Below are 21,029 nucleotides of genomic sequence, written 5' to 3'. Positions count from 1 at the left end.
TTTTTTTTAAAGATTTTATTTATTTATTTGAGAGAGAGAGAATGAGAGACAGAGAGCATGAGAGGGAGGAGGGTCAGAGGGAGAAGCAGACTCCCTGCCGAGCAGGGAGCCCGATGCGGGACTCGATCCCGGGACTCCAGGATCATGACCTGAGCCGAAGGCAGTCGCTTAACCAACTGAGCCACCCAGGCGCCCCTCTCTGGTTTCATCTTTATTTTTCCCTCCCTTCCCCTATGATCCTCTGTCTTGTTTCTCAAATTCCTCATATCAGTGAGATCATATGATACTTGCCTTTCTCTGATTGGCTTATTTCGCTTAGCATAATACCCTCTAGTTCTGTAAAAAGATTTTATTTTTAAGTTATCTTTGCACCCAACCTAGGGCTTGAATATACGCCGAGATCAAGATTTGCATGCTCTACCAACTGAGCCAGCCAGGCACTCCAGAGTGGTACATTTTATACAATTGATGAACCTACATTGACACCCAGTGCCTGTAGTTTACATTAGGGTTTACTTTTGGTGTTGTACATTCTATGTTCATGTTGCTTTTATGAAGATATTTGTTATGTTATATTTACCATTTGTAGTTTTCAGCGGGAGATTTAGCCCAAATCGGATTGGAATTGGAAATCTAGTTGAAGTTTTAAAGCATGATTTTGACATCTAGTAGGAAGGAAACTAACATTTAATGATCTCCTTATTCTGTGCCAGGTGCTGTGCTAGTTCTTTCCCTATAATTTCTCACTCAATCCACTTAACAATTTTATGAAGTAAGTGATGGTATCCCCATTTCAAGAAAACTAAGGCCAAGAAAGACTGACATACAAAAGATTATATGTGGCAAAATCTGAATTGCATCCCAGTGTTTTTTGATCCAAATTCTGTTCTCTCTGTAACATATGAAACTACCTCTTGTATTATTTGAGCCCCTGTAGGATATTAGCTCTTAGGGCATAGTTAAGAAGTGCTTGGCACATAATAGATGTTAAAAAAAATTTGCTGAATGAATGAATGAGTGAAGCAAAGTTCCTAGCCTTGTAATCTACTGGGGAACACAATTGACTAGGGGATGTAAACGTGGAAATACACTGACTACAATTCGATGTGGTCATTGAGTGACTGGCATATGAGCTGAGTGCTATGAGAGCACAGAATAAAGAATTCTCTCTAGTCATTTAGCTGGTTACAAGTAGGGGCTGTGGCAGCAGATGAGTCTGGAGAGACAAGCAGGATCCAGATCCTTGAGGGCCTTGTTACCACTTTACCTCTCATATTGGGTACTTTATGCCCAAGACTGGTTGAGATGCTTTTCATGGGTTGATTCAATCCTCATAGCACCCATGAAGATAGGTACTCTTATGTCTTATGATCTCTACATTTTAGGTGTGGAAACTGAGACACTGAGGGGCTAAGCAACTGGTCACACAGGCTAATACATGCCATACCTGAGCTTTCAACCTGGGCAGCTTGACTGTGGAGACCACATCCTTAACCACAATGCGGGGTTGCTTCTATTAGTACATACCATGGACATCCGATACCAATACATGGTATACTCCATACTAGGACATGAAAATCTGCTAGCTGCATTTTATTTCTCTATGTGGTTACACCATATTTCATTTAACTGTGTTCATAGACAGTCTTGGTGGTTTCTTGTCCTTTGCAATTATGGACAGCACTGCAGCGAGTAGTACGTACTTTCCAGCCCAAGCTGACTGTGCTGTTCCCCCATAGGATCACTCTTACCCTCTTCTCTGTTATTATTGTACTAAAGGATCTCTAAAATTCCTTCAGGGCATCACCCTCAGTTCTGAGATTTGCAGAGCCATAATTCTTTTTTTTTTTTTTTAAGATTTTATTTATTTATTTGACAGAGAGAGATATAGCGAGAGCAGGAACACAAGCAGGGGGAGTGGGAGAGCGAGAAGCAGGCTTCCTGCCGAGCAGGGAGCCCGATGTGGGACTCGATCCCAGGACCCTGGGATCATGACCTGAGCCAAAGGCAGACGCTTAACAACTGAGCCACCCAGGCGCCCTGGAGCCATAATTCTTAATCTAGGCATACTGCATGTTGTAGATTAATCAATATGGTAATTGACAAGGTTCATTTGGATTCATTTTCTGAAGATTGAAGGGCCTGGTTGATGTAATAGCTAATATTTATTGAAGGCTTCCTATGCCAAGCACTGCACTGAATACTTTACATACATTATTCTGTTAAATCCTCAACCATTCTATGAGCAATCCTATTATAGTTCCCATTTTTTTTTTTAGTTAAAAAGATTTTTTTTTTTTTAAAGATTTTATTTATTTATTTGACAGAGAGAGACACAGCGAGAGAGGGAACACAAGCAGGGGGAGTGGAAGAGGGAGAAGCAGGCTTCCCGCTGAGCAGGGAGCCCGATGCAGGGCTCGATCCCAGGACCCTGGGATCATGACCTGAGCCGAAGGCAGACGCTTAACGACTGAGCCACCCAGGCGCCCCTAAAAAGATATTTTTATAAGTAATCTCTACACTCAACGTGGGGCTCAAACTCATGACCCCGAGATCAGGAGTCACATGCTGTACCAACTGGGCCCCTGTTGTTCCCATTTGTAAAAAGAGGAAACTGAGGCTCAAAGAGGTTAAATGACTTGTCTGTGGTCAGATAGCTAGTAAACGCTGTCTGATTTCAAAGCTCATATTGCAAAGCCCTTTGTTTGCTAGGGCTGGCTAAAAATACACTACAAAATGGGTAGCTTAAAACAACAGAAGTTTGGGGCACTTGAGTGGCTCAGTCGATTAAGCGTCTGCCTTTGGCTCAGGTCATGATCTCAGGGTCCTGGGATCGAGCCCCGCGTCGGGCTCCCTGATCAGTGGGAGTCTGCTTGAGATTCTCTCTCTCCTTCTGCCCCTCCCCCCTTCATGCTCGCTCTCTCTGTCTCTGAAATAAATAAATAAATCTTAAAAAAACCAACAGAAATTTATTGTCTCATAGTTCTGGAGGCTAGAAGTCCAAGTTCAAGGTGTAGGCACGTTGGTTCCTTCTGAGGGTTCTGAGGAAGAACTGGTGGTTGCCAGAGGGGAGGGTGAGGGGGGATGGGCAAAATAGGTGAAGGGGATTAAGAAGTACAAACTGCTAGCTATAAAATAAGTTATGAAGATGAAAAGCATAGGGAATATAGCCAATAATATAGTGGATCCCATTTTTATTCCATGGTCAGATTTTATATTTTTTAGTTTCTGGGAAAAGTTCAAACTTCTTTAAAATTTCCGTGTCTTTTTGCAGCCTGAATTCAACAAAAGTAATACTTTCTACCTCTTCAACCACGTTGATATTATTATTATGTATCACAGGGAAAGTGAAAGAAATTGGGCTATTGCAAGATTGGTTGCTGCTAGACTTGACCCCCAAAGGTAATTATAGAATATCTTTTTAATTAGTTCCTTTAATTTAAAAATTAATTCAGAATGTAGACGTTCTCAACTAGAATTTTCATTTTTAGGGTACACATGTGATGTAACCTTAGACATACAGTTTGAAAAATTAAAGAGGCAATTTATTCCCTTCTACCTATAGTTAGAGTTTGAATACCGTGTAATGTGAGGAAGAATTGACAGATGTGGAAGGGAAATAGACTTATTGAGGGCATCCTAACTCTCTTCTTTACTTGCTGCCATATGACAAAGAGCTTAGATTTAGATTTGTGTTTCTTCAGAGGACAGGTCTATTACTGGAGTCTATTCGGCAGGTATCAGCTGAATATAAGGAAGAATCTACTAACAATTAGAGTTCTCTAACAAATAAGCAATCTCAAGAATTAGCAGGTACTTTATCCCTGTACATTTATAGAAAGAGCCTGGATGACCTAGCTGTAAATTAGAACTCTTCAATTAAGATAGAGAGGGGAATATAGCACACAGTGTATAAAATCATGGTCCATTATGGGCAAAATATTATAAAACCTGAAATACTAAGATGGAGGGAAGAAGTTATCCCTTGAAACCTACTTGCATATATTAAAGGAGGCCCATGTGGTATAGTTTTCTGAATACAGAACAAGGAATTAGGAAATTTGGATTTTAGTCTCATCTCTCCTGGTTCCATTTTGCAAGTCAACCCTAAGTTTGTAGAAATGGATCAGACTTCATTGTTTTTAAGGCTACTGCCCCATTTGACTTCTGCCAAGGTTCCATCTGGCACAGAGATTATTCCCAAAGGGAAAGAAGAGTTAGAGACTGTATTGTGCCAAGCTTTTGACCATTGGGTAGGTTAACTTGATTTGTCATAGGCTGAATTTCCTCATCTGTGAGAGGAGAGGACTGAATTAGGAGTTTTTAATATGGTCCCTGATATATCAAACTCTGGACATTTGTATTGATGTGTATTTTTCTGGGTAAAAGGGCCTATAGATTTCATTAAACAGACCCCAAGTGGTGAGGAACACTGGTATTTTCCAACTCTGGTTTATCTTAGTAAAAGGATATTCTTTTAAAATTAATGTCTATGTTAAAAATTTTGAGGATTATTTATCTTTGCAAGGTGTTGCAAGTAGGAAATAAAAGAAGGCTTAAAGGGATCAGAGTATATTTGTGAACAACAGGAAATAAACATAGCTACCAAGAGAGGCCAGGAAATACTAATCATTGTCAAGGGCAATCACCTATGCTTTTTGGTGTATGTCACTTCTGATATCTGGCAAGAGAATGTTAGGAGCATGGACTGTGAGGTCTAACTCGGGATGGCTGCTCATATTCGAAGTCATTAGGTAGTAAACATACAGGGTATGATCATCCAGGCAGCTAGTCCCATCAGCTATATGAAAATCAAACAATGCTTTACAGTTATATCTCATATTGTCAGACTCAGAGTAAAAAAGCCAAGAAAATAATTTTTTAGACTTATATTTATTCTACACTGCACATAGCAACAGTTTATGCATGCAATAAAACTTTTATCTAATCATTGTAAAGGTCATTTATGTGGGCCCCTTGAGAACAAGGACTGTGCTATAAATCATTTTTTTAGAATTAGGCAGTCTGCTCAAGGTCATAAGAAGTGAGTTAGGCCTAATGGTATTCTAGGCCTACAGTCTTGTGTTTTCTATTAGGGACTGTACCCAGCTAATTTCCCTGATGGTTACCATAGTTGATCATTTCTTTTTCCTATAATTACTTGCTTCATTTGGCTTTTGGATTACCATACTTTACTGATTTTCTCCTGTCTCACTGGTTGCTTATCAGTCTTCTCATTTCTCCAACATCTTCATATTGGAGGGCCCCAGGACTGAGTCTTTGAACTTTTTTTTTCTTTATATATACTTACACATTGGTAATCTTATCCTGTCTCATGGCATTGGATCCTACAACGACTCTTAGATCTGTAAACTTGTATATCTAGCTGTCTACTTGACATGACTACATGGATGTCTAGTAGGCATTTGAAATTTTTAGAAAAGATTTTATTTATTTGAGAGAGAGAGAGAGTGCAAGAATGGTGGGAGGAGGGGCAGAGGGAGAGGGAGAAGTGGGCTCTCCGCCCAGGGCTGGATCCCAAGACCCTGAGATCATGACCTGAGCAAAAGTCAGACGCTTAACCCACTGAGCCACCCAGGTGCCCTGGCATTTGAAATTTAACGTGACCAAACATGAACTTGTAATCTTTCCTCCAACCTGTTTTTCCTGTTGTCTTCTCTATCTCAGCAAATGGCAACTACATCCTTCCAGTTGCTCAGGCCCCCAAACTATGGCAGCAACCTTGACTCCTCTTTATCATTTTTCACTCATACTCTGTATCTATTCCAGTCCTTTGGCAGACCATGGGACTCTGTTTTTAAAATATATTTAGGATCCACCCCTTCTCATCACCTCCACCGCTATCATCTGGTCCAAGACATCATTACATCTCACCTGCCTGATGGCAACACCCTCGCCGGTCTCCCGGTGCCATCCTTGTTTCCCAGCAGTCTGTTCTCAATACAGCGTGCAGAGCATTCCTTTTGAAATGTCAGCTCATGTCAATCCTCTGCTCAGAATCTTCCAGTGACTTCCCATCTCACTTAGAGTAAAGGCCCAAGTTTTGAAAATGGCCTAGAAGGCCTTATGCAACCCATATGTAAGGCTGGTGGTTTAAAATAGGCCTTTTACATTGATTGGAGATCTTAATATACCTTTTGCTGCATGATCTCTCTCATATGAAATGCAGGTATTTCCTGGGCTGGATTCAAGGGCCATACTTAAACATACTTAAACAGTAAACCTTGATATGCGTTATCATTTGGTAATGTAATGTTTTTCCTTTAGATGTTAAGTTTTTATTGGTAGCCTTAACAGTGATCATTTAATTCATAGCTGTTTTATTTTATTTTTAAATTTTTTTTGAAGTAGGCTCCTAGTGTGGAGCCCAACACGGGGCTTGAACTCACGACCCTGAGATCAAAACCTGAGCCGAGATTAAGAGTCAGACATTTAATTGACTGAGCCACCCAGGTGCCCCAATTCATAGCTGTTTTAAAATATATTTTGGCGGGGCGCCTGGGTGGCTCAGCCATTAAGCGTCTGCCTTCGGCTCAGGTCGTGATCCCAGGGTCCTGGGATCGAGCCCCGCATCAGGCTCCCTGCTCCGCGGGAAGCCTGCTTCTCCCTCTCCCCCTGCTTGTGTTCCCTCTCTCGCTGTCTCTCTTTGTCAAATAAATAAAATAAAATCTTTAAAAAAAAAAATAAAAAAAATAAAATATATTTTGGCTTTAAATAGAATTCACCCTACAAACACTTAGTAAGGGCATATCATATGCCAGACACTAGGGTTACAAAAATGAATAGGAAGAGGGGCACGTCAATAACCCCCCTCAATTGTGAGTGAATGGTTTAATTGTGTATATACATGTAGAAATAACCATCCCATAAGGATTGCATATTGTCCTTTACACAGAAGCCAAGGGATAATTTGTATGTTGAGTAAATAATTCGAAAGGGAAGCGCCACTGTTTCTCCTTTGATTTTTCTCTCTCCCTTTTATTCCTCTTTTCTTTTTCTTTTTTTTTTTTTTTAAGATTTTATTTATTCATTTCAGACACAGAGATACAGAGAGAGAGAGCATGAGCAGTGGGAGAGGCAGAGGGAGAGGGAGAAGCAGACTCCCGGCTGAGCCAGGAGCCCGATGTGGGGCTCGATCCCAGGACCCTGGGATCATGACCTGAGCTGAAGGCAGACGCTTAACCATCTGAGCCACCCAGGCGCCCCTTCTTTTATTTTTCAAGTAATATTACAGTCTCTTTATTCCTGACCAGGCACTTGTTAGCTTCATCAGTCCTTAAGTTTAGTTTCACACTTCTTTAGTTTTTGCTTTCCATCTTCTATTTTTTATAATCATCTTTTTCAAATACAAAAGGTTTGCATAGATTGTCCTCGCTACCTTTCATCACTAAGCATGGCATTTTACACACAGTAGGCCCTCAGATCTCTGGCTGCTTATAAATATGATTTCAAAACCTATTTGGTTTTCTAAGCCTACAGCTAAGAATACAAGACAGGTTGTTTAATATATTGGAGAGGGGTGAGATGAAAGATGAGAAATAAAGCCATTTGCTAATAGAAGGACTTTAAAAAGTCTATCCACAGCCAAAGAGAAGGTTCTTTTTTTTTTTTTTAAAGATTTTATCTATTTATTTGAGAGAGAGAATGAGAGAGAGCATGAGAGGGAAGAGGGTCAGAGGGAGAAGCAGACCCCCCGCTGAGCAGGGAGCCCGATGTGGGACTCGATCCCGGGACTCCAGGATCATGACCTGAGCCGAAGGCAGTCGCTTAACCAACTGAGCCACTCAGGCGCCCGAGAAGGTTCTTTTTTTTTTTGAGATTTTATTTTTAAGTAATCTCTACATCCAACATGGGGCTTGAGCTTACAACTCCGAGATCAAGAGTTGCACGCTCTACTGACTGAGCCAGCCAGGCTCAGGAGAAGAACCATGAGAAGGTTCTTAGGGTGATATGTTTTCCCCTGCTATCTGAAAGTAGAGTGTTCCTATGAAAGCTTTTGGAAGCAATTGCCATTAACTTATATGGAAAAATTTGTGAGCGTTCCCAGACCCTCCAAATCGCCTCTCTCAGGCTTTTCTGATACCTTAAGACACATCTTGCTAATGGATGCACAAAGTAAACCGAGATAAAGCACAGATGCTCACAGACCCAGTTTAAAGCATTGGTGGCTTGATGTCAAAATGCTGTGTGGTTCCCAGGGAAGGGGCCGGGTGGCGCCACGCTCACTGCTGGGGTGCGAGCTGCCTTTATTATGGCTCCCTGCAAAAGCGATGCTGAATCCTCTTTTTGATTTTTCATAAAAGTGAAAATCCTCTTTGCATTTCTTTCAGTTAGTTTGTGAAAACAGGCACTAATGTAGGTCTTTCGTTACAGCGAAGTGGCATAAAGTGAGCTTCGGAAAAGCAGGGCAATTTGAGTGTTGGGGACATTTAGAAACAAAAGTATTTTAAGTATTTTTTCAGTCTGCTATTGTTATATGCCCGAATAGCCGTGAATCGGCAATTTACAGTGGCGGTTTGGTATAAAAATTCCTTTCCCTTCCTCCCCGCCCTTTTCTTAGCTATAAGCATTCGGATGAAAACCACCTAACTTGTAATGGACCCCCTATGGAAATTCCTGGAGAACATACAGATAAGTTGAGTGTCACCTACACTTACTCTGTGAGATTTGAAGTAAGTATTCCATGCCATCATCTTACTTTTGTTCCAAATCAAGTATATAAATATCATATACTTCCTTAATAGTAAAGCCTTAATTTTCATCATCAAAGTTTTATAACACAGCTAAGAGCCCAGGAAAGTAGGTTAAGTTCTTTATATTAAAACCAGTCAGAGGACAATCGTGAAAGGAATTCTGTATTAAATCTCCCACATTTCAGGTACTGTGTCAGATAACTTACTTTTTCTTACTTTACGTGGAGGTTTAAAAGAAGTATGTGGGAAACCAGAGGGGTGTCACCTGCGGTTGGCAGGCTGGCAGGCTGCTCAAGTGGGACCTTAAAGGAAGAGTATGTTGTGGAAGAGACAGAGTATCATGTACTGAAAAGAACATCCTTTTTTTTTTAAAAAAAAGATTTTATTTATTTGAGAGAGAGAAAGGGGGAGCGGGGGCAGAGGGAGACAGAGAGGCTCAATCCCACGACCCTGAGATCATGACCTGAGCCAAAATCAAGAGTCAGATGCTTAACTGATTGAGCCACCCAGGCACCCCGAATAGAAATTCCTTATTGGGCTCAGACTGACCTGTGGTTCAAATTGAGGCTTGGCCACTTACTAGCCGGTGTGAGCTTAGGTAAGTCATGTGATCTCAGGCTCAATTTTTTTTCCTCATGTCATTTCATCCTCATTTTTAGAATATGTAAAGACCTTAGCATGACACAGAGTAGGTCCCCAACATATGGCATTCATTATTGTTTCTACATCTGTCATTTTTCTTTTGTAAGTAGCTGTTTTTATGAAGTGGTATGTATTTTGGGAAGCTAGATAGATATACAGACTGACTATTAACATTCTGGTGAATAATCTATCAGCTCTCTGATGCCCATGTTTCCCAAAGGTTTTTCTGGAAACTCGTTGCTTCATATTTTATTTATTTTTGCTTTGTATTTTCAAAAGTGTTATGTGAAAAAGGGATTCTATGACAAGGTTACTTTGGATAATGCTAAGTTAAACAATGTTAAAACAATGGCATCAAGAGTACTCATTATGTTAAAAAGCACTGTGAATATTCAGAAGATGATTATGATACATGGTATTTCATAGACCATGGCAGAACTCATGGGGTTATAATGTTCTGTAGAATATATCAGGGAAACACTGCATGTGGTACCAAAAAATATGCAACTTTGTACAAATGAGGTATTACATGTGCTATTTTCACTCCATGTGTACATAGAGTCACATCCTTCTTTTTATTTACTGCCTAATACATTTAGTTTTTAAATTTTTAAAAAAGATTTTATTTATTTATTTAAGAGAGAGTGAACGAAAAAGCATGAGCAGGGGCAGAGGGAGAGGAAGGAGCAGACTCCCCGCCGAGCAGGGAGCCCGATGTAGGGCTCGATCCCAGGACCCTGGGATCATGACCTGAGCTGAAGGCAGACACTTAACGACTGAGCCACCCAGGTGCCCCAAGAATTTTTTTTAAGATTTCATTTTTATTTCAGAGAGGGGTGGGGTGGGAAGGGGCAGAGGGAGAGGGAGAGTTTCAAGCAGACTCTGTGCTGAGCGCGGAGCCCCACGTGGGGCTTGATCCCACGACCCTGAGATCATGACCTGAGCTGAAATCAAGAGTTGGACGCTTAACCCACTGTGCTACCTAGATGCCCCTACTACACATAACGTGTAGGCCATAGTTGATTTACTTAGTGTACTTTTGAAAAGAATGACCCAAATGTCTAATTTTTAATTACTATAAATAATGCTTTAATGAACATTCTTACTTATTTTCTTCTGTGATTATCTCCTAAAGTTAAATTCCTAGCAGTAGGATTATTTAGATAAAAGGGTATACATATTTTGATAACACATTGCCAAATTCTTGTCCAGACAAGTTGCTGGGGCTGAGGATCTGCTGTTCCCTCACACACTCAGCAGTACTAGGTTTTTGTCAATTTTTAAAAATCTTGCTTCAGAATTTTAATTCTGTGACTATACCAAAGGAAGATTGATTCATACTAAGCAAACTCCTAAGGGTCCAATGTATAAACCAGAATACCAATTTATTAATTTACATGGAGAAATATAAATGCCAAGCAGACCACGCCATTCATGTTAGCTGGTTAGCACATCTGCCTGTTATAATGATATGTGAGAAAGCAAATAGAAATAGAATAGAATAAATAGAAAGTTTCTTGGTGAGCATAGGACCCCAGAGCAAAGGGAAATGGCTATTAAAAGATGATATTCATGGCATTCTAGTGCTCCGCTTGCCCATGGACCAAATGTTTATATTCATGGGTTAGGAACTCAGCCCTGCAAAGTATTAGAGGTGCTTCACCAAAAGATTAACTTTGGGGCTTTCCTTTTTTTTTAAATTTTTTTTTAAGATTTTATTTATTTGTTTGACAGAGAGAGACACAGCGAGAGAGGGAACACAAGCAGGGGGAGGGGGAGAGGGAGAAGCAGGCCTCCCGCTGAGCAGGGAGCCCAATGCGGGACTCCATCCCAGGACCCTGGGATCATGACCTGAGCCGAAGGCAGACTCTTAACGACTGAGCCACCCAGGCACCCCTGGGGCTTTCCTTTTACAGGGAAAGCCTTTTATGACTATATAGATCTGTGCATTTCTCTTTTTAGTTTTTTTTAAAGACTATATCTCATATTTTTGATTCTGCTTTGATCATCCTTGATTTCGTATAAAAGGCTTATTTCTTAAAGCTTTAGATGTGCTTTCTTGAGACCAAACCCTAATCACATTATTTGGGATTAGGTCTCAAATTTCTTCAAATATTTACAAATTGTGCTCAGTTTGTGTCATGTCTATAGGTGGCCTGACAGCCATTACAACATGATTTTTCCTAATCTCATTCTGAAAGCAATTCCAGGTTGGGGATGCCTTGCTTTTGTCCCTGTGTATCACTTATGTGGTTATATCCATTTCATAAATGAGGATACTGAAGCCCAGCGAGGTGAACTAATTTTCTCAGGGTCATAGCTGGCCGGAGGTGGAGGTGATATTCAAACTCAGATCTGTCTGGCCCCCAGACTCATAGCTTTTCTACTCTACTCTTCTGGCTTTCTTTATTAAAGCTCTGTTATATTTTCTGTCCACAGAGTTACTGTGAAGAAAATGAGAACCGTTTATGTTAGAGATGTGTATGTGTGTACTTTGGATCATCCAGCTAGAGGTCAGGATTACTTGATCCTACATCCTGCTGTTCACCCAAAGTACAGTTGGTAAAAACAATCAATTTACTAGTCCAATAAGTATAGTCCAGTCAGCCGTCTGATCTCTGGATGAAATGCAGAAGTGTAATCTGGGGGAAGGAATGAAATACACCCTAAAGAAATTAAAATAACCTTTCCCCAGTGATTGAGAATATTATTCAGAGTCTAAGCTACTATCAGAAGTTGATCAAAGAATTGAAGCCCTTCTACATATTTATCTCTTATTCATCAGCTGTTAAAAATTTAAACGTGGCCAGTGGGTGGGGGGGCTCCTGGCTGGCTCAGTTGGTAGAGCAGGTGACTCTTAATCTCAGGGTCATGAGTTCAAGCCCCACGTTGGGTGTGGAGCCTACTTAAAAATTAAAAAAAAATTAAATGTAGGAACTTTTATGTTTACAGTAAAAGCCAAGGGAGAACACCTCTAAATTGAAGTTCAGATTCATATCAGGAGTCTCATTTGGGGTTATGGCTCAACCCCTGTTTCTTAACAGGTCTCCATCCTGGAAACTCTTCCAGGAGAGGGAATTATCTTCCTCTCCCATTGAAGCTCATTTAGGGTGCTTAGAAGGCCCTTGGCTTCAAGAAGTGGCACAATGGAAAGAACCACACATGTCTGAGTTTGAATTCTGGCTCGGACATGTACCAACTGTGTGAACTTAGATAGGTTACTCTGTGCCTATTTTTCCTAATCTGTAAAATGGGCATAAAATCATCACCTCTGGTGATTACTATCAGAGATATGTGAGCTAACATAAAACATTTAGCATGGGGCCTAGCCTGTAGTAGACACACAATATTTCCTATTCCTTCTTGTGGATATAGGAGCACGTGATTCATAAGTGTCTCACACAACAGTAGCTCATGCATGCAGCGAGCACACCAAGCCACAATATTTTTGATCTGAACACCAGAACATTGCTGTTGTAGGTGGGGGAGGGTGTCAGGAGCTCTGGTGCTGTTCATTTTATTGTCTTTAGTTGAAAAATGCCATTTTTTTTAACCCCGTGACAATGATACACATCAACATTTCCCAAAGTGCATTCCCTAGAACACTAGTCAAACAAGTTTGGAAAATGCTACTTTCTACTACTTCCTTTTTTAGCTTCACAAAGCACATTAGTAAAATATTTAAAAGTCTCCTAGGGTGCCTGGGTGTCTTGGTCAGTTAAGCATCTGCCTTTGGCTCAGGTCATGATCCCAGGGTCCTGGGATCGAGTCCCGCATCAGGCTCCCTGCCCAACGGGGAGCCTGCTTCTTCCTCTCACTCTGCCCCTCCTGCCTGCTCATGCTTTCTCTTTTGCTCGCTCTTGCTCTCTCTCAAATAAATAAAATCCTTATAAAAAGAAGTCTCCTAATAAAGAAACATTTTGACTGAGTCTAACCCAGCATTTTACAGCTACAATTGGCTCTGGAGTACTCTTCTGAAGTATAATTTATGTTACATCGTGGATATCACTTTGGGTATCCCAAGTGTACATGGTTGTTGCATCTTGGAGTAGCTCACAAAATCTTATTGAACCCATAACACAGCTTGAACTTTCAGAGGACAAATAAGAAGCAAAGCTTCATACATTGGTAACTGTAATATAAAATAAACTGCATTATGGCTTATGAAGGATTTTGTCAACTCACTGGGTTGACATCATCATTTGTTGAAATGCTTCAGTGGTAATGACTATTTGAAGTGGAATTTGAATTGAAAACCACTATTTTTCACCCTCCAGTTAAATAATTGATTCAGGTCAATGTTATCAGTGGATGTTAAAATTGGAGGTGAATGAGTATTGGGGAAACTGGTTACTCTCACAGTGGCAAAGTTCACCCCACAGATGACTTGCTAATTGCAAATGGGAAAATATAAAACTGAGTGGACAAGGAAGTAAGTGAACATGAGTTCATACCAGTATCTCGGACTTAATCCAGTACTGCAGTGTTCAGGCTAGCCCTCTCCCCTTGCTCACTGGTAACTTCTTTCTCTGACACTGAGAAACCTGGCCCTTATCGTCTACACTACATTGACTTATTTGTTCAACCCTAGCATACATGTAATGTCAGCACTGATAACCTATACCCCTGTGAGAGACACATTTATTAACTAGAATGCCATGTTTGTATAGCACTTATTTTGGTAAAGAAATACCTTGTGTTCTTTTATCTTGTACCAAGTCTTTGAAATCCAGCATATATGTTACACTTGCAGCTCATCTCACTTAGGACCAGCCACATTTCAGGTGCTGAATAAGGCACCTGAAATGTGGGGGACAGGGGCTGCCATCTTGGCAAAGATCTAACCCTCCACATTTCCTGGGAGTTTCCCCTTTGGTCTGTGCTTCTGCATGTTTTCCCTCTTTTTGTTGCCTCTCACTCCCAGTACAGAAGATCCCACGAGGTCCTGTGACATGGATTGATTCCAGGCCCTTGGTTGGGTGAACCACACTGTCTTACCCTCGTACAGACTGTGGAAGCCTTCCATGTACCTCTGGTACACACAGTCATTCTCGGGGTCAGTGGGGGAGGGGTCTGCACAATCCTGACACAGGGATGGAGCCAGGGGACATGGACAGGAAGCCAAACTTCATGCATATGTCAAGCCACTTACAGATGTCAGTGCCATGCAGCAGCTGGGGCTCCTCAGCCACCTGGGTTGTGACCTCCCTCCTCCTGGCCTTCCTCTATCACCTTAGACCTCCTTGTACCTCCTCTACAGCCACCTGCAAGCTGCTGTTTGGAAGCAGAGCCCATGGTCATTGGCTGAGATTGTGGGCCTGAGCCCCTGCTCAGGCAGCTACTAGCTACAGAAAGGTCCAGAGGCAATATAATTTTTAGTTAAAAAAAATTCTGTCTTTTTGGTTTTTTAGTTAAGCATCTTGGGCACTTTATGTTTGCAGAAAATGATTCATGTTCCCAAATGGGTATAGGTTGGGAGTTTATATAACAAATTTGTTCAGAAGTTATTGAAGGACGGGTCATAAAGATTAACATTGGAGTAAAGACCTTTCTTTTTTTTTTTTTAAAGATTTTATTTATTTATTTGACAGAGAGAGGCAGTGAGAGAGGGAACACAAGCAGGGGGAGTGGGAGAGGGAGAAGCAGGCTTCCCGTGGAGCAGGGAGCCCGATGCGGGGCTTGATCCCAGGACCCTGAGATCATGACCTGAGCCGAAGGCAGACGCTTAACGACTGAGCCACCCAGGCGCCCCGGAGTAAAGACCTTTCATTCGTCCATTTATGTGACAAATATTTATCGAGTGCCTATTATATGCCTGGCATGGGAATTTTTATAAAGTACTTACTTTAACTTCATTTCTCACAATAGTCCTCTGAAAGCAGGTACTATTTTAAATCTCCATTTTATAGAAAATAAAACTGAGACTCATAGAGGGAAAGTCACTTGCCCAAAGGATTATAGTAAAGGATTATAAACCAAGATTAGTCTGACTAGAGAGTCCAGGCTCTTAATGCAGCCTCTAAAATACATGGTGTGACTTTAAAATGGTGGGTGAATTGTCCAGGAAGGCTTTGTGAGAGAGGGACCTTGAGCTGGGCTTCTAAGGATGCTGCATGTGATTTGGATGGAAGAGACAGAGGTGTGTGAGGCATTATGGGAAGGCCAATGGACTGAGTTAAGAGAGCTGGATTTTGGGAATTTGGCGAGGAGCTGGGGTAGGGCTTTCTGGGTAAGATTGTACATGGTGTATGTGAAGAACAGCAAACAAACGTCCAATTGAAACAAAATTGTTTTCCTTTGCTTATCCATTCATCAAAGGACATGAAATGCACTTTATGTGCCAGGCGTTAGGTGCTAGGGTTTATAAAGGCCAAAGAGATTCAGTCTAACACTCTAGACTTTAATAGTTTATATAGTATTGGTAGAAAGGTTAGAAAGAGACATAGGCCAGATTTTGAATGGCCTTGAGTGCCAGGCTAAGGTATTTCTATTCACAGTACTTTTATTTCAGAAACTTACTGTTTTTATACCACCAACCAAGCGTTTTTAAAAAGGTTTCATTCTAATCCCAGTACTCTTAGCTATGTATATGAGTTATATAAGTTTTATTTGTGGGCTAGCCTGGGACCCTAGCCACATTTATAGCATTGTTGTTTTTTTTTCCCTCCAAAACATATTCTTGATTTGTAGGCAGCATGGGCCACTAACTGAATTGAGAAGCAGAAAATTTTGGTATTTTGGTTCTAGCTTGCCTCAAACTCATACTGTGACCTTGAGCAAGTTCATTTCCCTCTCTGGACTTCAGTTTCCCCAAAATAAAATGAGAGAGTTGAAACAGATGAGTAGTTCTTAACCCTATCACATCGATGTCCTCTTTTATTTACTTATTTAAAAGATTTTATTTATTTGAGAGAGAGACAGCACGTGTGTGCGTGTGGGGGTGGGATGGGATTGGGGAGGGGCAAGTAGACTCTGTGCTGAGCTCGGAGCCCCACGTGGGGGCTCAATTCCACAACCCTGAGATCATGACCTGAGCTGAAACCAAGAGTCAGACACGCTCAACCGACTGAGCCTTATTTTATTTTATTTTTTAAAGATTTTATTTATTTATTTGACAGAGAGAGATAGCAAGAGCAGGAACACAAGCAGGGGGAGTGGGAGAGGGAGAAGCAGGCTTCCTGTGGAGCAGGGAGCCCGATGCGGGGGCTCGATCCCAGGACCCTGGGATCATGACCTGAGCTGAAGGCAGACGCTTAACAACTGAGGCACTCAGCGCTCCCTATTTTAATATCAAATGTTTTTGCAGCCTCCCTTTACTGTGAATTCACATTTATAGATACTAGATGATTAAAACTGTACGTGTAGTTTCAATAAACATCAGTATAACACCCTAACTATAATATAAAATAAAAAGAAAATAACTTGTAATAAAATAACATGTAATTCAGTATATATTTCAGCCCATCAGATGCATGCACCATTGTGTATAATCACTGTAAATGTGACAGCTGTGGATGCAGATGAAGATGAGAATATTGTACATAGGTAGCTCAAGTACCCCATATTTCCAAGTGATGGCATGATTTTCTGAAATGTTTTTTCTTTTAAGATTTTATTTATTTATTTGACAGAGAGAGACAGCGAGAGAGGGAACACAAGCAGGGGGAGTGGGAGAGGGAGAAGCAGGCTTCCTGTGGAGCAGGGAGCCCGATGGGGGGCTCGATCCCAGGACCCTGGGATCATGACCTGAGCCGAAGGCAGACACTTAACCGTCTGAGCCACCCAGGCACCCGATTTTCTGAAATGTTGATCAATTTTGGTAAAGTTTCAAACCAGGGGCACCTGGCTCGCTCAGTCGGTTAAGCGTCTGCCTTCGGCTCAGGTCACGATCTCAGGGTCCTGGGATCAAGTCCCGCATTGGGCTTCTCGGGCTCCCTGCTCAGTGGGGAGCCTGCTTCTCCCTCTCCTTCTGCCTGCCGCTCCCCCGGCTTGTATGCTCGCTCTGTCAAATAAAAAGAAAAAAAAGTTTCAAACCGAACATAGTACTGTTTTCCCTCAATTTACATGGTAGTTGCAGTCCCCAAAAAAGTCAGTGTTATTAAAAACGTGTAAAAATACTTTATCTGTAAAATGGAATTAGAATCTAGGCACGGACCATAATCATTTTTAAAATTTTAAAATTTTTATTTTTAAATGTTTATTTATTTGAGACAGAGAGAGAGCGCGCACACAAGCAGGGGGGGAGAGGCAGAGGCAGAGGGAGAAGCAGACTCCCCACTGAGCAGAGAGCCCGATGGAGAACTTGATTCCAGGACCCTGAGATCATGACCTGAACCGAAGGCAGACACTTGACCTACTGAGCCACCCAGGCGCCCCACAGATCATAATCAGAAGCAGTCTTTCCCTCACACCATATTGGGTGGCGCATTTGGAAGTTTTTCTCAATTCCTTGTGTTGGTTGGTCTCCCAGTGCGCTGTAGACGTCTGGCGTTCTATGCTGCTAACACCAGAAGCATCCCTACACATTTTCCTTCTGCCCCCTAGGGGGCGCTGCTCCCCGTGTTGAAAACATCTGGACTAGAAGAAGCCCTCGTTGTCTGCCCATTGGATTCTTGGAGCCCCTGCCTGAGTATTTATTGAGTGAGATCCATCGTGGGATACTGTGTCAGGACTCAAGAAGTCCTGTGTGTGTTTCTACCTTTGCTTCTTGTGCCTCCAGTGTAAACAAAATTAAGGACTTGTTTTAGGAGAATTGCTGTGTCTTAGAAAAGACTTTGAAACGCTGGCATGGAAAGAAGCAGAATAACTCATTAGTTTTCAGTGGATTAAGGAAATAGGTTCCACCACTTAGTTATCTGTCTGCATTTGTCATTTTGTTCTCAAATGTGCCTTAGGATTTTTAAATAGTTTCTTATTTTCTTAGGGAAGAGTAATATGTGTTATAGTCTGTTATTTCCAGCAGATGGCAATGTTTGGTGCAAAAACCATTACGTTTAACAACTGCAGATTTTTCTAGGCTCTCTTTGTAAAATCCAAACTTCATGGCGCATATTTGAAAGTATCTCTCCGTTTTGAAAGACTTGATATGAGTTAACTTGCTTAAGGCAAGGGATAGGCTGGTGAAGAAGATGCCCGTAATTCAAATTTTTACAAATTAAGTCACATTTTACTATAGAAACAATATTTTAATAGAATGGCTAAGATATATGCTTTTATGCAATGAATATTTATCCCTTGATTTGTCTAAAAATTCTGATTTCCTTATAGGTTTTATTTTATTTTTATTTTCTTAAAGTTTTTATTCATTTGAGAGAGAGAAAGCACAAGCAGGTGGAACAGTAGGCAGAGGGAGAGGGAGAAGCAGGTCCCCTGCTGAACAGGGAGCCTGACGCAGAACTCGATCCCAGGACCCTGGGATCATGACATGAGCCGAAGGCAGACGCTTAACCCACTGAGCCACCTAGGCGCTCCTCCTTATAGGTTTTAAATAATAATTTATTTCGAAACAGTTTCAGACTACAGAAAGATTGCCAGAACACTACAAAGAACCCCCATAGTCTCTTTAATCTCAGACGCCCTAATTGTTACTATTTTACTCATTTGCTGCATTGTTCACCCTTATCTGTGTGTCCATTAGCCTTAGTCTTTCTCTGAATCTTTGGAGAGCTAGGTGTTCCATCACCCCTAAACACTCCGGAGTCTTTCCCCCAAACAAGATCACTTTCCTACTGGCATAGCATATCACTAGCATAGAACCCTCCAAATCAGGAATCTGCACTGGTATCACATTACCATCTGGTTCACATCCATCCATTCAAATGTTGCCAGCTGGCCAAACAATGTCACTTTGTCCCTTCATGGTTTGAGATCCTATCCAGGAGTATGTGTTGTTTAGTTTGTGATCTCCAGTCCAGACTGGTTCTTCTGTCTTTCTCTGTCTTCCACAGCCTTGAAATTTTTATAGAGTAAGGACTTTACAATCTGCAGGATGACCATTAATCTGGGTCTGTCTGATGGTTCTTTATGAGCAGGCTCAGGCCGTACATTGTAGGCAGAGATTATAAAGCGGAAGTGATGCTGCACGTTAGGAGGCATGTGATGTCAACCTGCTTCGTCACTGGTGATGTTAACCATGATCTCCTAGTCATCAGGTTTTAGCTAAAATCAACCGTTGAATTAAAACCCAATTAAAATCTGTCCTTTGGATTTTTAAAATTTTTAAGTAGGCTCCACACCCAATGTGGGGCTCGAACTCACAACACTGAGATCAAGAGTCGCATGCATGTTCTACCAACTGAACCAACCAGGTGCCCCTTGGGTTTTTGTTTTTTAAAACAGTACATATTAGGGGCACCTGGCTGGCTCAGTCCATAGAGCATGCAATTCTTGATCTCAGGGTCGTGAGTTCAAGCCCCACATTGGGCGTGGAGCCTACTTGTTAAAAAAAAAAAAAAAAGCAGTGCACATTGAGTCTCTCCATACTCCAACTCTAAACTTCAGAAAAAACACCTAACAAACACCCACTTTTATTTTATTTTTAAATTTAAATTCAATTAATTAACATAATGTATTATTGGTTTCAGAGGTAGAGGTCAGTGATTCATCAGTCTTATATAACACCGAGTGCTCATTCCATCACGTGCCCTCCTTAATGTCCATCACCCAGTTAGCCCGCCCCTGAACCCTCCTCCCCTGCAGCATCCCTCAGTTTGTTTCCTAGAGTTAGGAGTCTCTTATGGTTTGTCTCCCTCTCTGATTTTGTCTTACAAACACTCAGTTTTAAATAATAAGTCATTTCAAACATTACTTGGTCAATTTGTACCAGCATTTTTCCTTTGCTAAGAGCATGTTATTGATTTGAGGGGTGATTACTCTGAATTAATGGTGTGTTTATTGGGGGTTACCAGTTAAGATCTTCATCTACTGGGGATATTTTGTAAGAAAGCTACTGACAGTTTGAGTTTGATCACACATCAACAGAAACAGCTTGATTGGTAATTGTATTTTCTTGTGGTTTATTCAGTATTGAAAATTACAATATTTGAAAACAACATCTTTTATAAACTTGTTGCTACTACATCTCAAAATACTTAACGTATAAAAATGTAGGGGTGCCTGGTTGGCTCAGTCGGAAGAGCATGGGACTCTTGATCTCGGGGTTGTGAACTTGAGCCCCACGTTGGGTGTAGAGATTACTTTAAGCAAATAGTCTGTTTTATTGTTTTAATTTTTATTTATTTGAGAGAGAGAATGCACAAGTACGAAGAGGAGCAGAGGGACAAGCAGACTCCCTGCTGAGTGTGGAGCCCAACTCGGGGCTCAATCCCAGGACCCTGAGATCATGACCTGAGCCGAAGTCAGAAGCTTAATTGACTGAGTCACCCAGGTGCCCCTAGATGGTCTGTTTTTAAAAAAGGTTGTTACTTCTGGTGAACAGCAGCAGGCTAAAATTACTTTCTTTCTAGTCCCTTTCTGAAATGAAGAAGAATGTCAGTTAATAAGATAAAAATGCCAGGGTACATCTCATTATTCCATGAAGTTAGTAGTGAAGAGATTGAGAAAAAAAGGTTGCTACTTCTGGTGAACAGCAGCAGGCTAAAATTACTTTCTAGTCCCTTTCTGAAATGAAGAAGAATGTCAGTTAATAAAAATAAGATAAAAATGCCAGGGTAC

General features: G+C 41.2%; 1 protein-coding gene across 1 annotated transcript in view; it reads left to right on the top strand.

Annotated features, from left to right (window-relative positions):
• The window catches only part of LOC102734313 (transmembrane 9 superfamily member 2-like), a 76,671-nt gene that overhangs the window by 22,372 nt on the left and 33,270 nt on the right, over positions 1-21,029 (top strand). The window contains exons 6-7 of the mRNA XM_081809405.1: positions 3,275-3,402; positions 8,582-8,693. Coding sequence (XP_081665531.1) covers positions 3,275-3,402; positions 8,582-8,693 — 240 coding nt within the window. The remainder of the gene's footprint in view (positions 1-3,274; positions 3,403-8,581; positions 8,694-21,029) is intronic.

The sequence above is a fragment of the Leptonychotes weddellii genome, chromosome X (genome assembly GCF_054177405.1).
Source record: "Leptonychotes weddellii isolate Sample4059 chromosome X, ASM5417740v2, whole genome shotgun sequence".
In the NCBI taxonomy this organism is placed as follows: domain Eukaryota; kingdom Metazoa; phylum Chordata; class Mammalia; order Carnivora; family Phocidae; genus Leptonychotes; species Leptonychotes weddellii.
This window is presented reverse-complemented; position numbering and strand designations above follow the sequence as displayed.